Below are 20,396 nucleotides of genomic sequence, written 5' to 3'. Positions count from 1 at the left end.
GGCAGTGGCACTGCGGGAGGAGACGTAGGGCACAGAGAGACCTTCCTGCCAGCAGTGGGCTCCTGAGGGGATGGGAGTGTGGAGGAATCCCGTTGCCTTCCCAGCAGCCTGGTCAGGGTGATGCCCACCCCAGCCGACTGCGCTCCTGGAGACCAGCGGAGACTTGCACGTCTGAGGAGGAGAGGGCCAGCTAGGCTGGCATCTGGCTGAGATGGCTTGGCGCAGGCTTGCCTTGGTCAGCCTGCTTGGGCTTTGCTTGACCAGCTGCCTCCTGTGCCCTGCTCAGGGCTGTGGCCCTGGCAGGGGGCCGGTGGGACGGAAGCAGTCCAGCCGCAGAAGCCTGGCCCCGCTGCAGTACAAGCAGTTTGTGCCCAATGTGGCGGAACAGACCCTTGGGGCCAGTGGCAAAGCCGAGGGCAAAATCAGCCGCCACTCGGAAAGCTTCCAGGTCCTGGTGCCCAACTACAACCCTGACATCATCTTTAAGGATGAAGAGAATACAGGTGCAGACCGGTTGATGACAGAGGTGGGTGCTCCTCGGAGGCAAGGGTGGTGCCCGGCTGCCCAAGGCCCTGCAAGCTTGGGGCGCCAGGTTCAGCCCTGGCAATGTGTGAGGCGGCGACAAAGCAGACTGTGACTCTGAGCATAGGATGACAGCCTCTCCTTTAACTCTTGACTAACCTGAGCGAGTGCACCCAACAGATCAGAGGATTTAACAGCTCTGCAGCCTTGGGCCGAAGTACTTCTCTCTTCTCTTTATACATGTTAGCCCCCTGGGGCTTTCCTTCAGCCAGGTTGCTGGTCTTAAATGATAAAATGTTATCACTCTGGGGTTTCTTTAGGCCTTGAATTGGGAATAGCCCCTTACAGAATGATTCTAAATCTGCAGGTTTAGACAGAGACATTTCAGGGAGCTATTGCTAATTTCAGAAGTTTTCTTCAGAGACATTGTTCTGAGAGGCTGTTTGGTGGATTTAATTCCCCCCCCCCATCTTGGTCTTTATGGCTGGGGACAGAACAGGGCTGGCAAACTAGTTGCACTGGCAAATTTTTAGGCTAATCCCAGGAGGAATGTCCTTATCAAATTTTATTATAGTGCCTAAATAATATTTCATATACCAGAGAAGGAAAAACTGCTGCAGGACTCCTTCATACTGCAAACGGCCTGCTTGTTCTTTCTGGTGTGTTTTTTTTTCATGTCTTTAAGAAAGACTTTCTTTGAGGCATTTTGATACCAAAGCAAGATATGCTGCCACAAAGATCTATCTTGTGTGTGTACCTATAAAATGCTGGCATTGGCATTTCTTTTTAAAACGTCTCCTGTGTTCTGCTGTGCCGTTACAACATCCACTTGCGCTTCACAGTATCACAGAAACTCAAAGGTACTTCAGTGTTTTGTTGGAAAATGGCCAAATGTTTGCTTGGGTAGAAAAAAGGCTTGCTCTGAAGTAGACCAAACCATTGTCAATTGGATTTTAATTTGTTATTGAAGCGTAGATAAACTGTTCTGAGGAGTATTTCATTGTTGCAATTCTTAATTCTTTAGTTTAATTATTAGCGTGTTTTATGGTGGCATGCTGTGTAGTCTTGAACATTTTAAATGTAAGAAAAATGGGAAAACATATATATCTCATTAATCTCTGTGATGGAAACAATGCTGCTTTAGTGTTCGTTAGGGAGAAAAAACAGCTCTTATTAACTCTGCAAAAAACAGGAGGAATCTTATGGAAGAGTTACATTTATTATCTTACCAGCTTTCTTGGATCACAACCCATTTCACGAATTGTATGAAAAATAAAACTGTACAAGGTTTATATACACACATTGTATATTGTGGGGGAGAGGGAGAAGAAAAAAAGAATTGCTTCAGAACTAACCAAATGCAATTAACAGTTACATGTGAGCCAAACATTCAAGTTAGTTAATGTACATTAAGTGATATGTTAACTCTGAGGTAATAAAAGAAGCTAAGGCTGGTACATTTAGAAACAGAAACAATTAGGAGTGCTTCTTTACCATCAAGACCTCAAAGCCCCCCCCCCCCCAAAGGAGCAAAGCATTAACAAAACCACTCCAACTCTGAAATGAACATTTCTGAAGATCGGAATGGAGATCAGAATCAATGTATAGCATGATCAATTAACTCACAAGGCAGGCTGAGGAAGGTGATTGATTTTGCCAGCCTCCAAATCTAAGACAAAACACAGATTATAAGGAACTCAATTTTAGCCAAAAGTGGTTGAAGGATCCTTCTCTATGGTAAAAGAAAGATATTCATAGGACTCAAACCTCAGTTTTCCCCTGTTGCTAAATATGCTTTTAATTTGGTTCTTTTCTTGCTCTTTCTCTCTCTTTGGTCTCTGAATGTTCTTCCTGCTCCGTCTTGTGAAATAAGAATGTAACTGACTTCAAAACTATCTCCATTTGTTAACCTAAAAGATTCAGATTATCAGAAGGTCATCAGAAGCTATGATACAATGGTCATAATGACTTGCTAATTGATGAATAACTTATTCTTGGGGTTTTTTTACCCCATTTTTGCTGGTTCATCTGATATATTGAACTGTACATGAACACATTTGCACAACCTGCTAGGAGAAAACGTGGTTTTCTACTTTGTACTTCAGTAGAGTAGTATGAGCCCTATTGAAAAAAAAATCTTTCTCCCCCACTTCGAAGGCATTGTATGAAGTGCCTACAAGGCCAAAACAAATTGCGAAAAATAAGTGCTAATTCTCAGAACCAAAGGCAGATTATCCACTGATGGGTAGGAAGAGTACTGATGTTGGGGGTGCCATTATGCAGAGAAAGAGAAGAATCTATTGGCAAAGGAAGCTGGCTTTTCCCCAGCAGGTCTAATGCCTGAGATTCTTTGATTATAGTCCCTCCTTTTATGTTGAGTGGGGAAGGGTCAGTGTTTCCCATTATCAGTAGTCAAGTTATTTGTAGTCAAGCTGTGGTTGGAGGTCCACTCCATAGATAATGCATGCGTGCAATTACAGCAGGATTGGCTTCGTTTATTGTGGTAAAGCAGTTTTATTTGAGTCCTCAACTTATGACCTGTTCAAATTTACGATGCTGAAAGGAGGGATATGCGGCTAGTGCTCAAAAGTATGGCTATCTCAGGGTTCCTGCGGCCATGTGATTGCAATCTGGACTCTTGGTAACCTGCTCACACTTACGACAGGTTGCCAAACCCTCCACGATCCTGTGATTTGCAATCTTCCCTGATGGTTTGCTCAGAAAGTCAACAGGGAAGATCGCAAGCCAGCTTGTTTCTCTGCAAGCCAGGGTGGGAAGTGTGCCATCTTCCCACCCTGCCCCATGCTAGGTAGAGAAAAGTATTTACTCTCCAGCCCAGGGAAGGCATGGCAGCTAGAGAGAAAGACTAATTTTCTAGCGCATGGTGGGAAGGGAGCCCATGCTTGAAAAAAGGAAGCTGTGATCCACCATGTTGGTTCTGTGCACTGAATGGAACTGCCTGTTTTCTATTGGTCGGCAGTTCCTTTGCTCCGTTCGTTTAACAATCTGTGCATTCGCTTAGTGGCCAAACATGGGAGGGCTGGGACAGCGGTCATTGAGCGAGGCACTCATGTGAGTGTCTCCCTTAATGACTGCAACCATTTAATGACTACGACGAGCAGATTCCATTATGGTTATAACTCTGCATACCCAATTTTGAAAAGGAGCCTCTCTCCAGGCTTAAAATATAAAAGAGAAAAGTGAGGGGAGAAAAGAGGAAAAATAACACGTCCAGATATATATTGTAATGTTAAAAAAGAGTACTTCAGTTGTGGCCTGGAATGTTTGATGTAATTCTGGAAGAGGATGGTCCTTCTGGAGGCTGATGGAGGGCCTTGCTACCCATCTTATTTGCCTCATCTAGTGTGATGAAATGGCTGCTGTCTGGTGAGGGTTGTGTAAACAGCCTCATGACCCAGGTTGTTCCCCAAGAAAGGACCAGGGCTTTATCAGGGGACCGCGGAAGAGGTGGAGGATTTCTAAGCCAAAAGTCATAGAATTATAGGGCTGGAAGGGATCTTGAAAGTCTTCTTGTCCAACACCCTGCCCACGGCAGGAATCCTTATGCCATCCTGAATTGTCCAATGGCTGTCCAGTCTTTTCTTAAAGACTTCCAGCAATGGAGCACCTACACCTCTGGCAGGCAAGCTGTCCATAGATTAATTTCTCTCACTGTCAGGAAATTCCTTCTTAGTTCCAAGTTGGATCTCCCTGTGAGGAGCTTTCACTCGTTGCTAGAAATATTTAGAAATGTTTAGAAATAATGTACTGAGGACGATTAAAAGTACTAATTTTAATAGACAAATTGATTGGGGCTGTGACTTGGATGGGTGGATGGGGAATTCCCATTTAGTTTTAGATATATTGATCTGTTATAGATGGAACATCCTGAAGTGGCCTTGTTTTTGTTTTGTTTTGTTTTGTTTTACTGAGACACAATATCCATTTCCTTCAATATTGTGTGTCTTGGTTAGGAAGGAAAATATTGCATTCATCTGAGCAGCAAGAGAGAAAATACCAGCTGAATAAAACTAAGAGAGAGAGAGAGAGAAAGAGAGAGAGAACACCACAAACTGCTAATATTTCCAGATCCTTAATGTCATCTTTCTCAATCACATTGTGTCTACAAAAGGTGGATTGAGTTTGAGCAGCAAGAGAGAAAACACCACCTGAATAAAACTAATGAGAGAGAGAGAGAGAGAGAGAGAGAGAGAGAGAGAACACCACAAACTGCTAATATTTCCAGATCCTTAATGTCATCTTTCTCATGCCTTGTTTCATTTGGCAGGAGCATTTTCTACATGGATGTAGCTTGTAAAATGAGGAAGGAGAGGTGAATTTTGTGCCAAATGTCCAGGCTTCTTCCTGGACCAAGGAGTGCTATCAAAGATGAATGGGTAGCATGATACCAGCAGAGATGACCTACCAGATAGATTGCTTTGTGCCTAAATCCTGCAGATGTTCAATACAGTCAATCACATTGTGTCTACAAAAGGTGGATTGAGTTTGGGCAAGAGTAGCTATTCCTTTACTTGAAAAACCAGAACATCTTCCTTCAGGCCTATGTGAAGCCTTCCAATGACAGAACACATGGCAGTGAGGGAAAGAAGGACATGGAAGGTGGGAGAGAAGAGACGTGCTTCTCTGGGACAATGACATTTTGCCTTTGGTGGGTAGAAAGCTGACTTCGTTCCAGTTTCCTGCTGCTGAGTCATAGCATGCCATCTGAAGGCAGGGTGGGCTGGCAGCAGGCATTCAACTCTGAATAGCTAAGGGGGTGTACAGAGAACAAAGAGAAGAATTACAGGAAGGTTTAGTGGCTCCTCTGGGGCATTAGAGGCTGCTTTAAGGGGAGACAGGAAACTGGGTGATGTGGGCTTAAACACCATGAGTATAAATATTCCTTAGAATGACTTCAGGAATGCATTTGGTTCATGCGCAGGAGATGACTAATAACCTTGCTCCCCATGTCAGACGAAGACCCTGCCTTTAAAGTTTTGCAGCCGAAGAGAGGAGTGTTTTCTCTGTTTTAAAGTAATCACATAATACACCGGAGAAAGAGGCAAATTGGCACCAGTAACTAAGTTGCCTAAAGATACTTCCACAAGGAGACTCCCTGCCCCACCTGACTCATATGTGGACATAATTATGTCCATAATTGGAGGTAGTTGGGTATACCTAGGGAGAATATTTAAATTGATTGGAAATTGACAACTGCAAAACAAATATTAACCTCTGTCATCATCTCCATTTGCAAAAAGGCCTCTGGACCTCAGAGAGAGAGAGACCCAGAAGGCACTCTTAGTTAATAATGAGGGTAAGTGACTGCACCTAGCGCCTTGTTCATGCTTGCCTCCATCCCTATCCCAAAATAAGCAAGCACAAAGGGATTCGTGGAGATTTGTATCCCCCTGTCTCCAACTCTTTTTAAACAAGCCCTGAAAACCTGGTTCTTCCCCCAGGCCTGGGACTAGAGAGGCTGGTGGATCCTTTATGGGATGTTTGTTTGAGTGGTGTTGCGATTTTTTGGGTGTGTTTTGTAGAATCTTTGTATTATTCTAATTTTTAATTTCCCTAGGTCAGGGGTAGGCAACCTTGGCTCTTTTGTGACTTGTGGACTTCAACTCCCAGAATTCCTGAGCCAGCATGACTCAGCTTGGAAACCTCTCTCTTTCCCCTCAGCATGGCTGGCTCAGGAATTCTGGGAGTTGAAGTCCACGAGTCATAAAAGAGCCAAGGTTGCCTATCCCTGCACTAAGTCGTATGCTACCCAGAGATAGGATGGAGCCAGGCCATCTAGAAATTACAAGTAGTCCTCAACGTAGAATTATTAATTTAATGACTGTTCAAAGTTATAATGACAGTGAAAAAAGTGACTTATGACCAGTTTTTACACTTACGACCGTTGCACCCTCCCCATTGTCATGTGATCAAAATTTGGGTGCTTGACAATTGGCATGGAAATATGGCAGTTGTGCTGTCACAGGGCCATGTGATCATTTGTAACCTTCCCATCTGGCTTCTGACAAACAACGTCAATGGGGGAAGCCAAATTCACTTAATTGCATAGTTCACTTAACAGCTATGGCAAAAAGTCATAAAACGGGGCACAATTCACTTAACAACCATCTTGCTAAGCAATGGAAATGTTGGGCTCCATTGTCAGCATCAGTTGAGATTACCTGTAATTAAATATCTAAACCACAACTAAGTTCAGTAGTTAATTTGGTGAAATTGTGACAAGCGCATGAAAGTGTCCACAGCATAACTTCAGATTCCAAATGTGCCCTTGTCAGATTTTGCCTGCTTTGGGGGAGGGCAAAGAAGCCAGGAAGAGAATTTCCAATATATTGAGGTTTCTGATACAAATGATCTCAGTTGCCATGACTAAAAACCATTTGGCTCCATCTTCTGTTCTTCCCATTTTCTCTTTTTATATGTTTCATCCTATATTGCTGTCCTTTAATTGCCTTTACATTCCACCTGAAAGAAAGAGCCGCAATTACTCTCAAATTCGTTCTATATCAAGACTAAAATGCTACATATGTCTGTGCAGAAGTAAGTGCAATTGTATAAGGATGGTAAATTGTCTAAAATTGCAGCTTACATTTTAAGGAAAACTAAAAAGATAGATCTTAACAGAGACTATACGCCTTTTGTAATAATCTTTGTTACTTTTTTTCCTGTTTTAACTGTTTATTTCAGTTTGTAAAAATCCTACCCTCTTTTGGGGGAGGGGATGAGATCTGTCCAATTCCTACTGAACCAAATTCTCTTTTATCAGCTTTGCTCTTCTGATATGAGAATAACTTCAAGGTTTCTTTGAACTGCTACTTACATGTTTATAAAAAGCAAAAACAAGCTTCTCTTTCAGTCTAAAACTCTGCAGTGAATTTCCCCCCACACTCACATTGCCTTGCCAGGGCAAAAAAATTATTAACTGGAGCTTTTTAAATCTTTCCTCTCCTATTCCACTCTATGCTCATTAAAGGACATTCAAGAAAAAAAGTGCAATTATCTTTGTCAGGAGATGAGGCGGAAACTTTTCAACAGGTTGGGTACAAATTAATCAGTGGAATGGCTTGCCTTCAGAAGTTGTGGGTGCTTGAACACTGGAGGTTTTTAAGAAGAGATTGGACAGTCATTTGTCTAAAATGGTGGAGGGTTTCATGCTTGAGCAAGGGGTTGGACTAGAAGACCTCCAAGATCCCTTCCAGCTCTGTTGTTCTGTATTCTGTATTCTTTTTTTCACCAATTATTCACTGAGACAACAGCTGTAGCAGGAAATCTATCATTATCTTTGGGGGGCAGTTAGGTGGACCTATTTGACCATCCTATGGATGTTCAATTAAATTTTTCTGAATCTGTATTTTTTTTCTTGCATGTGAATTAAATTTCTAGTCCTTTTACTTTAAAGGCCAGAGAGTAAAAAAAGCTAACGTATTCCTTCTTATATTCTGGCTAGTAAGTGCAAAGTTCATTGGGAGCAGGACATAAGGTTTTAAGCTGATTGTTGTTAACATTGACCCTAATTTATGATGTTTCTTAAGTTTATTTAAAACTTTGCCACCTCAAATCCTTTGGATTGGAGGCTTAAGAATGAAGTTGATAAATTCCCCTTTTCAATATATGAAAACTGCACAAGCAGCTCGACTAAATAATTTAGCTACCCTTCGTAATGTTTGCTCCTTTTAAGTAGCTCAGAAAAAGGGATGCGGACAATGCAAAACTGCATTATACATTTTGAGGGGAAAGGTTGGGATGGCTTTTACAGGTGGTCCTTGACTTACGACCAAAATTGAGCCCAAAATTTCTGTTGTTAAGTGAGACCGTTGTTAAGTGAATTTTGCCCCATTTTGCAACCTTTCTTGCCACAGTTGTTAAGTGAATCACTGCACTTGTTCAATTAGTAACATGCTTGTTAAGTGAATCTGGCTTCCCCCTTGACATTGCTTGTCAAAAGTCACAAAAGGTGATCGCATGACCCCTGGGACGCTGCAACCGTCATAAATATGAGTTGCCAAGTGTCTGAATTTTGATCACATGGCCATGAGGATGCTGCAATGGTTGCAAGTGTGAAAAACGGTCATAAATCACTTTTTTTCGGTGTTGTTGTAACTTTGAAGTGAATTGTGTAGTCCTCAACTGTGTAAGTTGAGGACTACCTGTATTTTGCTGCTGATCCAGAGCACGGGATAATAGACCTCTGTCCTTTCTGCAACCGGTTTTTGAACAACATCTCCCAGTAGCCCCAACCAGTATGAACTGTGAGGAGGAATGCTGGGAGGTGTAATTCAGCTCCTCACCCTCCTCCTAGCTCAGAGGAGTCATTGTAAGAATCATCCACCTCTTGCCTTAGTAGGCAGCTTCTAATTCCAGATGGGCAACTTCTAATTTCCCCATCTTCCAATAGGAGCTCAGGAGCTTCCTACTTCCCTGCCCCTCACAGTCCACTGCAAGAAAGCAGCTGCTTGGTCTGAAGCCTGCTGGGTGCTGTGGGACCACCAGTGGGAGTCACAAGGAGAGGGGGAAGGCTGGCACCCAATGAGGTCCCATCTATGACACGTCCTATGGTGCCCTTTTCCCCCCTGCGTTGACACCAGTGCCGGGCCTGCGGAATGACTGAAAGAGTTCTTTGTGGCAAAGTTGATGATTTTGCTGTTATTACCCGAGGAGTTTGAATTCTCGCCGAGTTAAGTAATTCTGGGCCTGGAAAACAGCTATTGTGCTCAGGCCCAGGAGCCCATGGGAAGCCTCTCGCATTCCTCTTTAGGCTTCTGGCTTGCTCCTTTCACTAGAGACGAGGCTCTTTTTAAAAAAAAATAAAATAATAATAATGAAATGCCTTTTTCTCCCACTCGCTTCCTGTCCCCCACCCTTTTGCCACCTCTTTCCTCTTTTCGGCATCTCATTCAACCAGGTGTTCTGGTTGCCCGTATCTGGGTCTTAGAGAGCCATGTAGTTTCATGTCGTAATTGGACTGAGAGAACCAGACGTCTTTGTTTTGAGGGTCCAACAGCATCTTGGAAAGAAGCAGGGAGCAATCTCTGGCTTTGAAGGACAGCAGAGGTCGTCCTCAGCTTACAACCATTCATTTAGTGACTGTTTTAAGTTACAACGGCACTGAAAAAAAGTGACTTATGACCATTTCATGACTGTTCCAGCATCCCCATAGTCACGTGATCAAAATTCAGACGCTTGACCACTGGCTTGTATTTATGACGGTTGCAGTGTCCTGGCCTCATGCAATTGCTTTTTGCAACTTTCTGGCAAGCAAAGTCAATGGGGGAAGCCAGATTCACTTAACAATGGTGCTACTAACTTTACAACTACAGTGATTCGCTTAGCAACGGTGGCAAAAAAAGTTGTAAAATGGCGCAAAACGTTAAGTGAGTCTTGCTTAGCAACAAAAGTTCTGGGCTCAGTTATGGTTTTAAGTTCGAGGACTACCTGTAGCTGTTTCTTCCGCCCAGAACTACTATCCTAAGATAATGTAAATGTTAAAAACAAAATAGGAGGCAGGGATATTAGGTATACAGTGATGTGTCAGTGCTCAACGTTAATTGATTCCGGGAGGCGCAATGAGTACCGAAAACGCTGAGTACCAAACAAATTTTTCCCATAAGGAGTAATGTAATTGTAATGAATCATAAGGCAGCTGACAGCGATTAGTTCTAGCTTGTGCATTGAGTATCAAACAAACAATGAGTACCAGGACAAAAATTTCATGTCCAAATGTGTGGAGTACCAAATCTGATGAGTTTCAACGCTGTTGACTACCAAGGTACCACTGTATATATAAATGTATACTACTAGATTATATACATTAAAAACATTACATCAATACAAATATATAAATATATACAATGTATTTATTTTCTCCACCTTTATTACTTCATAGATAACTTAAGGCAGTGAACATACCTAATATTTCTTCCTCCTCCTATTTTGCCCACAACAATAATTCTGTGAAGTGGGTTGGGCTGACAGAGTGGGACTGACCCAAGGCCACCCAGCCGGGTTTCATGAAGTGGCAAAAAGAGTGATTGCACAGGAAACCGGGATGTATGTATAATCTCAGCAGCATAATGCATGTATTTACTTGAAGACACATTTTGCAAATATTTTCGTGTATATATCATATAGATTAACTTTATTCCTAAAGTGTATTCTGTACAATTCATTGTACATAAATGCAGTATTTAGCATTCTGGGTACTTAGGAAAAAAAGGTATCATGTGATAAAAACCTACTGTATTTCAAGGAAAGATTTAAGTAACAAATGATTGCATTTTGGAATATTTTGTTGGTTTAAAAGCAATTTAATGATTTGCATATTTTATGCAAGGTTTATATACAGGGTGTATCAAAACAGATCTCGTAGAATTGAATATATTGAATAAATTACCTCAGATATTTAAATTGGTTGCCATTTTTTTCTAAACACTTCTTTATTGTTTGACACACGATTTTCAAATATTCCTAAGTATGGAATATTTTCTCTGATGTTTGCAAATTTCCTTTAGATCATCTGATGGCCTATATGACTTCCTTCCTTCCTTCCTTCCTTCCTTCCTTCCTTCCTTCCTTCCTTCCTTCCTTCCTGCCTCCCATCTCACTATCAAGCAACTCTGGGCGACTTTTGATGCACCTTGTATATTTAAACCATAATTCCTCTCCTGTAAGCCACAGAAGATCTCTTTTTGGGAAAAGGGGTATTGGAACCATGAATATTTGACTGACTCCTTGTAAGGATTATGAGATATACAGTTCGTAATAAAGAGATAAGTCTAAAAATTGATGGGTGACATAGGGATAGCTGCTAAAGAAAAGCTGATTTCACCAGGGGGCACTCTAGGGAATGGGACAAAAAATGCCCACGTATCTTGAGAGAACTTTTAACAGGATGTTATTCGGTTAAGTAATCTTTCATCTGCCTGCCCCGATCTGCCTAGTCTAAATTCAGGTTAATTAAAAACCAGGTAATGAATTGGAATGTATTTTTCTCAGGGCGGTGAGTTGGTGTTTTTTTTCCACCTGACTGCTTCAGGAGGGGGATGGCCTAATTTCAAAGAATTAATAGTTAATTGTCAATGGCCAAGATCAAGCCCACCGATCCTCCCACTTTAAAAGTCACCTTTTCCCCTAGTTCTTAATAAACAGACTGTGCAAAAAATGGGGGTGGGGGGAGAGCATAAAGCTATTCAAAAAATCCAAGGTGGTTTTTTTTCGGAAAAAGTACTTCAAAAGCAGCATATTTGTACACACACACACATTCAAGCAGAATTGACTTTGGCTTTTGCACACATGCTGCATTTTTTTAATCTTTTATTCTTGCCTTCACGCTTAGCTAATTATTTGCTTTCTTCTTGTCTGATTTACTACATGATCTTTCTGTTCATTAAATTTAAGAAACATGTAAAGTAAATATGAGAAAAAAGCTACAGTATTACAGACTATTAAAGACTTTTCTTAATTATCCGGGTTTCCAGCTGGAAATGCCCTCGGCAGATAGCTCCATTCCAGTTCATAAGAAAGACGTAATTAATGATGTTTAAAGGATATTTTGTTTTATTGGGGGGTTAATTGAGTTCTGTTACATATATTAAACTCAACCACTGGCAGCAAATAATAATGTGAATGTGAGAGCTTCTTGACTTATTCCAAAAAAATTGCTGTACATCTATAGCATGATCATACAGTACAATATCAGCCTATATTTCCAAGATATATATGGCAGACTTTGAACCTGGAACCATTTTAGCCAAATCTAAGTGTCACCACTGTGCTACAGGCCCTCCCTAGCAAGTAAAGGATAGTGGAAGGAATATTCATGGCATTAACATTTAAGATTGAAGTAGATTGAAGAGACACCAGTCTCTTATTTCTATTTCTTTTGTTTTGCCAATTCTTTGCTAACAAGAAATAGATTTGGGATACTATATTGCTATAAGGAATGCAAAGTCACACAGAGTCACCCTAGGATTGTCCAGTTAAACCTGAATTACTTTTCCTGTGCAGCTGAAGTGAGGGTGAAAGGAGGCTCACAAAGGGGAAGCAAAACATGTAAATCCTGTGGGGTCCTTGATGCTCTATGACAGTGATGGTGAACCTTTTAGAGACCGAGTGCCCAAAAACTGGCCCCGCCCACGCTCCACCCCCTGCCCCGCCCCACCTGCTCACAGGACCACTCACCCCCTCCAGGGCCTGCCACAGATTGCCCAGGCAGCCCAGCAGCGCTATGGCGGCCACATCCTCTGCCCGCGCCCTGCAGCATCAACTGCATGATGGAGTGTGAGGGCAGAGTCTTGTCTACGCTGCCTGGCTGCCATGTCCTTGGCTGCCCTGCTCCGTGTGGGCCACGCTCGGGGGCGACTCTCCTTCAGGGGGGCTGCTGGAGAGGAGGGGGTCGCGGGGGGAGGCGAGGCTGGGGCAACGGCATGTGTGCCCACAGAGAGGGCTCCGAGTGCTGCCTCTGGCACGCGTGCCATAGGTTCGCCACCACTGCTCTATGAGCTTGGTTTTGAAAATGTCAGTCTTCCCAGGTAAATCAGACAGGAAACAAAACCTAATGAGCTAATTCTACTTTATTGTAAGGCTACATTAAAAGAATCTTGCAAGTTTAAAAGTACAAATCTCCTGACATCACTTTTAACAGCTTGATCCTTCCTGACAATTGACAGATTTGGAAGAACATTTGGGGTTGAGTGATACAGGCACTCAAAGGAACATTGGAAATATAGGTCAATATGGGGGCAATGCTATAACTGTCAGAGAGGTCTTGAATACATCTTTCACTATGGACAACACTCCTTGGGGCTTCATCCTGATAGTGATATCTTATTATGAAGAGTAATTCATAAGCACAGTTTTGCACTTAATAAAATAAGTATAGATCAAATATCCCTGGCAGTTGGCATATGAATTTAATTATTTTTACGTGGGCCATTAGGCAGGACGAAGGAGAAATTTTCGGTTGTCAAAATTCAACTTGCCCCCCCCCCTTTGCTCCATAGATGTTGGAGGAGAGAGAGGTCCTGCCAGGCTGAAATGCCTTAACAAGTTGTGATGGATCCCTCTTGTACAGGTAGTCCTTGACTTACAACAGTTCATTTAGTGACTGATCAAAGTTACAACGGCACTGAAAAAAGTGACTTATGACCGTTTTTCACACTTGCGACCGCTGCAGCATCTACATGGTCGCATGATCAGAATTCAGATGCTTGGCAACTGGGTCATATTTATGATCGTTGCAGAGTCCCGGGGTTGTGTGATCCCCTTTTGTGACCTTCTGACAAGCAAGGTCAATGGGGAAGCCAGATTCACTGAATAGCCATGTTACTAACTTAACAACTGTGGTGATTCACTTAGCAACTGTGGCAAGAAAAGTCATAAAATGGGGCCAAAACTCATTTAACAACTGTCTCGTTTAGCAACAGAAAGGTTGGACTCAATTGCAGTTGTGAGTCGAGGATTACCTGTATTCTAGGAAACGTGGATAAAGATCACAACCAAGATCCTTCTTTCCAGTAGCTTTGTGAGGCACTAAGGATTAAAAAGGGGAAAAGTGAGCAAGTGACAAAGTTGAACCTGAGAACGTGGAAATGGCTCTGGGCCAGAGCTGATCAATGACTGGCACCTTGGGACGGTCTTTCTCCTCCTCTATCTCCCAAGCCTCCTTTAAGTCTGTTTCAATGCAGCTTGAACCTTAATGCCATCTACCTCTTTGCTCCCTGCAGCGTTGCAAAGACCGAGTGAACGCCTTAGCGATTGCCGTCATGAATATGTGGCCGGGCATAAGACTGCGAGTGACGGAAGGCTGGGATGAAGATGGACACCATTTGCCTGACTCGCTGCACTATGAGGGCCGGGCGCTGGACATCACCACCTCTGACCGCGACAGGGAGAAATATGGCATATTGGCCCGCTTAGCTGTGGAGGCTGGCTTTGACTGGGTGTACTATGAATCCAAGGCACACATCCATGTTTCTGTGAAAGCAGGTACAGAGAGAACTCTGCCCCCAGCTATAAAAAGGGGGTGGTGGAGCCAGTGAGATTTGCATGAAGCCATTTTGAAGAGCAGGGTTCCTAGGCTCCATTACCTGCCTGAGCAGAGGAAAGAGTCAGAAAATAGTTTTTATGAATGAGGGCAGCATCAGACGTGGCACTTTCCCAAATTAGTCAACATATTAATATTTTTGAAGATTTTGTCTTATGTAGAACTGCTGCCCCTTGATATAAGATGAGCAACTATATGTTTTAAATAAATACATTAAACTGTGTTGATTCCTCATCCATTCCATAAATATAGTTAAATCTGTTATTTAAGTATTTCACTATTACTTTTTATCGCCAAGAATCCCAAAGCCAGTCTTAAAACCAGTATAAAATCAGAATAAAATCAGAATAAAATCAGAGCAAAAATCAGAAGGAAACCATTATTATTCCCATTAAAAGACAAATGATGGCAAGGAAATACCATAATTAAAATACAATTTTTAAAAGGTTGTTTCCCCTTTGTATATGTTGTTATATGTGACAGAGGTCCCCAACCCCCAGTCTGTGGACCGGTACCAGGCCGTGACATGCCAGAAACCGGTCCACACAAACAAGCAAAGCCCCATCCATGGGATGCAGGCAGCACACAAAACCACACACTCTCTGGTCCGTAGAAAAACCTCTCTCCATGGAACCGGTCCCTGGTGCCCAAAAGGTTGTGGACCTCTGATCTATGACATCTAGACCAGCAATGACCTTGGCACTCAAGAGTCTTCCTTTTTCTTCTCCCTACTGCAAGGGTCACCCTTGGTTTGAGGCCCAGTGCCTTTCCCACTGCCCATAGAGTCCTCTGGCCTTGGCATCAATACCTGGCAAGGACATTAGATGCTCTAGGATAGCAGCCCCCAACCTTTTGGGCATCAGGGACCAGTTCTGTGGAGAGTTTTTCCACGGACCAGAGGTGGCGTGGCATTGTGTGCTGCCTGCATCCTGCAGATGGGGTTTTGCTTGTTTGCGCGGCCCGGTTTCTGACATGCCGTGGCCCGGTACCGGTCCATGGACCCGGGGTTGGGGACCCCTGCTGTAGGAGGCACCCAAACGCAGTCAAAGACGGGGGGCTTTCAACCTTGAGCCCAGGAGACCAGAACCCAAATGCAGCCCATCTCATGATGTTGCCTGTTAAATTCCCTAGATAATTCCATGGCTATTCGTGCAGGCGGCTGCTTCCCTGGTGATGCGACTGTGACGCTGCCGAGTGGCGAGAAGAGGAGCCTCTCCAAGCTGCGCCATGGAGACTATGTATTCAGCGTAGATCAGAACGGAGAAGTGACGCTTAGTGAGGTTTTGCTGTTCCTCCATCGAGAACCACACCAGCAGATCCTCTTCGTGGCCATTGAGACAGAAGAACCTGTTCGCCGGCTGCTGCTTACGTCCTCGCATCTCATCTTCGTTGCACGGGACCCGGTCAACAGCACAATGGACTTCTCTCCCGTGTTTGCCAGCAGAGTGTGTGTGGGGGACTCCGTGCTGACGTACAAGGGGGACAACCTTCCCTTGCATCCTGCCCGAGTAGTCCGGGTTTGGCAGCAAGAGGGCACTGGAGTCTATGCCCCTTTGACCACCCATGGTACAATCCTGGTCAATGGGGTGCTGGCATCCTGCTATGCAGTCCTCGAAAGTCACCATTGGGCTCACTATGCCTTTGCCCCATTACGCTTTGTCTATGGCATCTTCTCGCTACTCTCCCTGAAGGGGGAGTCCAGAAACTGCAGTGCTCAGGAAACGGGCGTGCACTGGTATTCACAGTTTCTGTATCATCTGGCATGGGATTTGCTGGGCCAGGATGTACTTCGCCCCTAGAGGCTTGCTGGGCTGCTTGTTTGCCAGACAAAGTTAAACTCATGATAAGGGAGACCCTTGAGAGCATTCGCTTGGCTCCATATTCCTTGCCTTGGCTGGCTAATGATTCTAGAGCTGAGGTCCCTTTAAAAAAGCATCAACCTTTGCAACAGAGAAACTAGCCTATGGCCATGTAGGAGTTGGATTGAGGGATTAGATCAACTGATACCAGTACTCCTGCTGTAGGATGCATATCACAGGCGCTGGACTTCCTACAGATGTGTTTGGGTAGCTTAAAAATATCTGAGGCATGCTGGGTTTTCCTAAATTTAGCACAAAGTCAATAAGCCTGCTGTCTTAATTTTTAGCAGGTGGGATGGATTTCCCATAGGTGACCTGATCTTCTGGGCTTATAAAACCAGCATAAGGTCAGCTGTGGCTTTTTTTAAAAATCCCCCCTGCAGCAGCTTAATGGGATAAGTCAGGAAGGAGCCAGGTATACAATAGAAACAAGGGCTGGTCATTTCTAGAGGGTCATAAGATTCTTTGCCTTCCCCCAGCTTCAGAAATATATTGCAGCATTTCTGTGACATGCATTTGAGGAAAGGTAACAGACAGGTTGGCTGACCCTTCATTGGGCAGGTAATGTGAAAACCTGCAGGGTCTGTCTAACCCAGTGCCAGTGGGGCTTTTCCAAGAAGGCCAAGAAACATGCTGTGGACCATAAATGAAATAATGGCTTATAACAGAATGTGGGTAGCATTCTTATAGCTTGGCATCCCTTTCCTTACTGAATTTCAACACTGGATTCGAGAAGAAGAGAAGTGAAAGAGGCAATTCCGATCTTTTGTAGGGGAAGGTCTCATAACCATCCAGGCTGGAATGAGGATTGAATGGTGGTACAGGTAGCCCTCAACTTACAACCATTTGTTTAGTTACCATTTGAAGTTACCACAGCACTGAAAAAAGTGATGACTGTTTTTCACATGACCATCACGGCATACCTGTGGTCACATGATCAAAATTAGGATGCTTGGCACCTGGCATGTATTTATGACGGTTGCGGTATCCTGGAGTCGTGTGATCACCTTTTGAGACCTTCTGACAAGCAAAGTCAATGGGGAAGCCAGATTCACTTAACAACCATGTTACTAACCTAACAAATGCAGTGATTCATTTAACAAATGTGTAGGAAAGATCGTAAAATGGGGCAAAATTCACTTAACAACTGTTTTGCTTAGCAATTGTGGTTGTAAGTCTAGGACGGGTAGGCAACCTTGGCTCTTTTATGACTTGTGGACTTCAACTCCCAGAATTCCTGAGCCAGCCATGCTGAGGGGAAAGGGAGAGGTTTCCAAGCTGAGCCATGCTGGCTCAGGAATTCTGGGAGTTGAAGTCCACGAGTCATAAAAGAGCCAAGGTTGCCTACCTCTGGGCTAGGACTACCTGGATGCTGGGTTGCCATGGGACTTGCTGCCTCATTTCTTTTCTGATATTCCTGGATCTTAAGCAAAAGCCACCTGCATTTTCCTATTGCCACTATGGGCAAGGGGTGAATGGGAAACTTAATATTTCCTTACGAAAATTAAAACACCACTCCCTTAAGTCTGCAGTACATTAATGAGATTAACATTTAACTGGCACTCCAGAGTTTTTATTTTTATATTTATGTAAGTAGTAAATTAAATGTGGTCTGCCACCTCTTGTCTTGTACTGTAGGAGGTATTAATTGGGTGTTTTTGACAGGGAAATGAATGGGAGGAGTAAGCTGTTATTTCTGCAGGCTGTTTAACGTCTTCCTTTTTTTTGCAATAGTATTTTTGTGTGTCTTTAACTAAAGAGAATTACTTTAACTCTGGTGTCTTGATGTGTTTCTTCAAGGATCTGTTTCAATATCTTGTGTGAGGATTGGGGAGGGGGAAGATGAAAATACAATATCTTATGGGTCTTCAGCATTGGCAGGCAATCCCCATATCTATTAGTTGATTGGGGCAAAACATTCTATTTTATACATGTGTCTGTCCCAGAAGTTTGTATTTTTCACCTGGGCTGGGGTATAGGGCGATTTTGTATTTGCCCATGCCTCCCCGTTCTTTTGATGTTCTGGCGTGATAGTTTTAAATTACATATACATAGAGATTACTTGTCCTCAAAGGCCTATTACAAGGGTAGGCAACCTTGGCTCTTTTATGACTCGAGGACTTCAACTCCCAGAATTCCTGAGCCAGCATGGTTCTCCCTTTCCCCTCAGCATGGCTGGCTCAGGAATTCTGGGAGTTGAAGTCCACGAGTCATAAAAGAGCCAAGGTTGCCTATCTCTGGCCTATTATATGCTCCTTAATATACATAGATCCATTGCTCTAACAAACAAAACTAAACAATCTTGCATTCACATAGGTTCGTGGGTCAAGATGGCTTTAGACTTTCTGCATCTTGGTCACCCATATCCTTCCCAGAATGCACTTGGGCCACCTAAGTTTTGGATGGAATCTTCCACATTTCTGCTTCTACTGATTCAGTGCCGAAATGAGACACATCTCTGATGCATTCATAGATTTCTGGGTTCTGTCCTCACTATTGCTTGTGCAAAAAGTTGTAACTATGAAGCTAAGAACTAACTCAGATCAGGCCCACAGAGGAGCGTCTGTGGCTAGAAAGATTGCTGGGAGGCCAATGGAAGCCGCCAATTAGCTCCCAGCCCTGTATCTTCCTGCAGGGTCATGACTTGCTTGCTGGCACAGCTAGTCACGCCTGGGAGGGCACACAGTTGCCTCCTGCTGGGATGTTTGACTTTGTGCCACCATTTCATTTGCTTCTGATCCTGGTTCGCATTCCTGCCTCTGACATTTGTATAATGAAGGTCAAAAAAGAGCTGGGAGCTGACAGAGGCAACTGTTTACACTGGGGTGTGTGGGCGTGAGGTCTGGCTGGTTCTATGTCCTCCCTTGCTCTGTCTAGCCCTACTTCCCACTCTTCTTGAGTTGCACACTTCATCCCAGTGTGGGTTTCTGGCAAGGGACCAATTGGTCGCCTTCTTAACAGGTGGTGGTGGTGAAGGACACAAAGCCGTCCAGAGTCTATGGGAATGTGCAGCTATAATAAATTTAAAATAATAACCTGGGTACTTTGGTAATTTTGAAACCATAACAAATTTTCCTTGTACGAACTTTTCACTAAAAAGTGCATTTTTCCAGCATGTGTTCTCTTTGGTAAGACAGTGAATGACAAATAATAGCAAATAAGGCTGCTATCAGTACTAATGGACCCCCAATGTAGTTGCATCTTGTCAAATTTTCTGCACTGCTTTAACAAAAAAATCCAGCTTCGTTACTTAATTTTAATTGGGATCTCCGCTATTAACAGTGCCTGGGAAATTAAAATCAGACCTTGAATTTGTATTCTTAGAATGCAAAGCTAATTATTTTCCTCTGTGCCTGGAGATGGTGGTAGAAAGTGGATATGTTTATGTAGTCCTCACTGACTGGATTAATACATGAAGTGAAGAGCTCTCATTTTTTACATAAACATTCAGATTGCATAAATAGGCAGATAATAAATTTTTGTGAGGAGGAGGAGGAGGAGGAGGAAAAATTCTAACAAGATAACAGTGAGAGCCTACTCTTTTTACCATATTTCTCTGCTTGTTTCGAGCAATTCAAAGCTAAATGAATTCCCAGACATTCCCAGGTAGACTGTATGTTACAGTTAAACAAAAAACAAATGGAAGTGGATAGGCCGCCGAGGGTTCAAATCCATGTTTTTGCATAGACAGAAGGATGTCAAATGTTTTGTGACTCCAGGAATCCAGAGTCCTGAAAGAAGTACAATTCGGCACCCACACCCTTGTCTGTATAAGAGAGCTGGGAGAGAGCTTTATTGATTCCCCCTCATTTGCAGCAAAGGGTGGGATGATGTTGTGATGCAGCTGGCTCAATTCCCTTTGTGTTGCCTTTGAGAGCTTTGGGAACTGCCTGTCCCTAGCACATGGGATTAGAAAGATGGAAATAATGTGGAGGCCTAACAAGGGTATTCCATCT

General features: G+C 43.3%; 1 protein-coding gene across 1 annotated transcript; it reads left to right on the top strand.

The window, feature by feature from the left end:
• The first annotated feature begins 211 nt into the window (after window positions 1-211).
• On the top strand, window positions 212-16,380 carry DHH (desert hedgehog signaling molecule). Its single transcript, XM_015814749.1, has 3 exons — window positions 212-526; window positions 14,262-14,523; window positions 15,713-16,380. The coding sequence occupies exons 1-3, from the start codon at window positions 212-214 to the stop codon at window positions 16,378-16,380; spliced, it is 1,245 nt and encodes a 414-aa protein (XP_015670235.1).
• The last annotated feature ends 4,016 nt before the right edge of the window (window positions 16,381-20,396 follow it).

The sequence above is a fragment of the Protobothrops mucrosquamatus genome, unplaced genomic scaffold (assembly GCF_001527695.2).
Source record: "Protobothrops mucrosquamatus isolate PMUCROS unplaced genomic scaffold, P.Mucros_1.0 scaffold280, whole genome shotgun sequence".
In the NCBI taxonomy this organism is placed as follows: Eukaryota; Metazoa; Chordata; class Lepidosauria; order Squamata; family Viperidae; genus Protobothrops; species Protobothrops mucrosquamatus.
The sequence above is the reverse complement of the archived record's forward strand: the minus strand, read 5'-3'. Positions and strand labels throughout refer to the sequence as shown.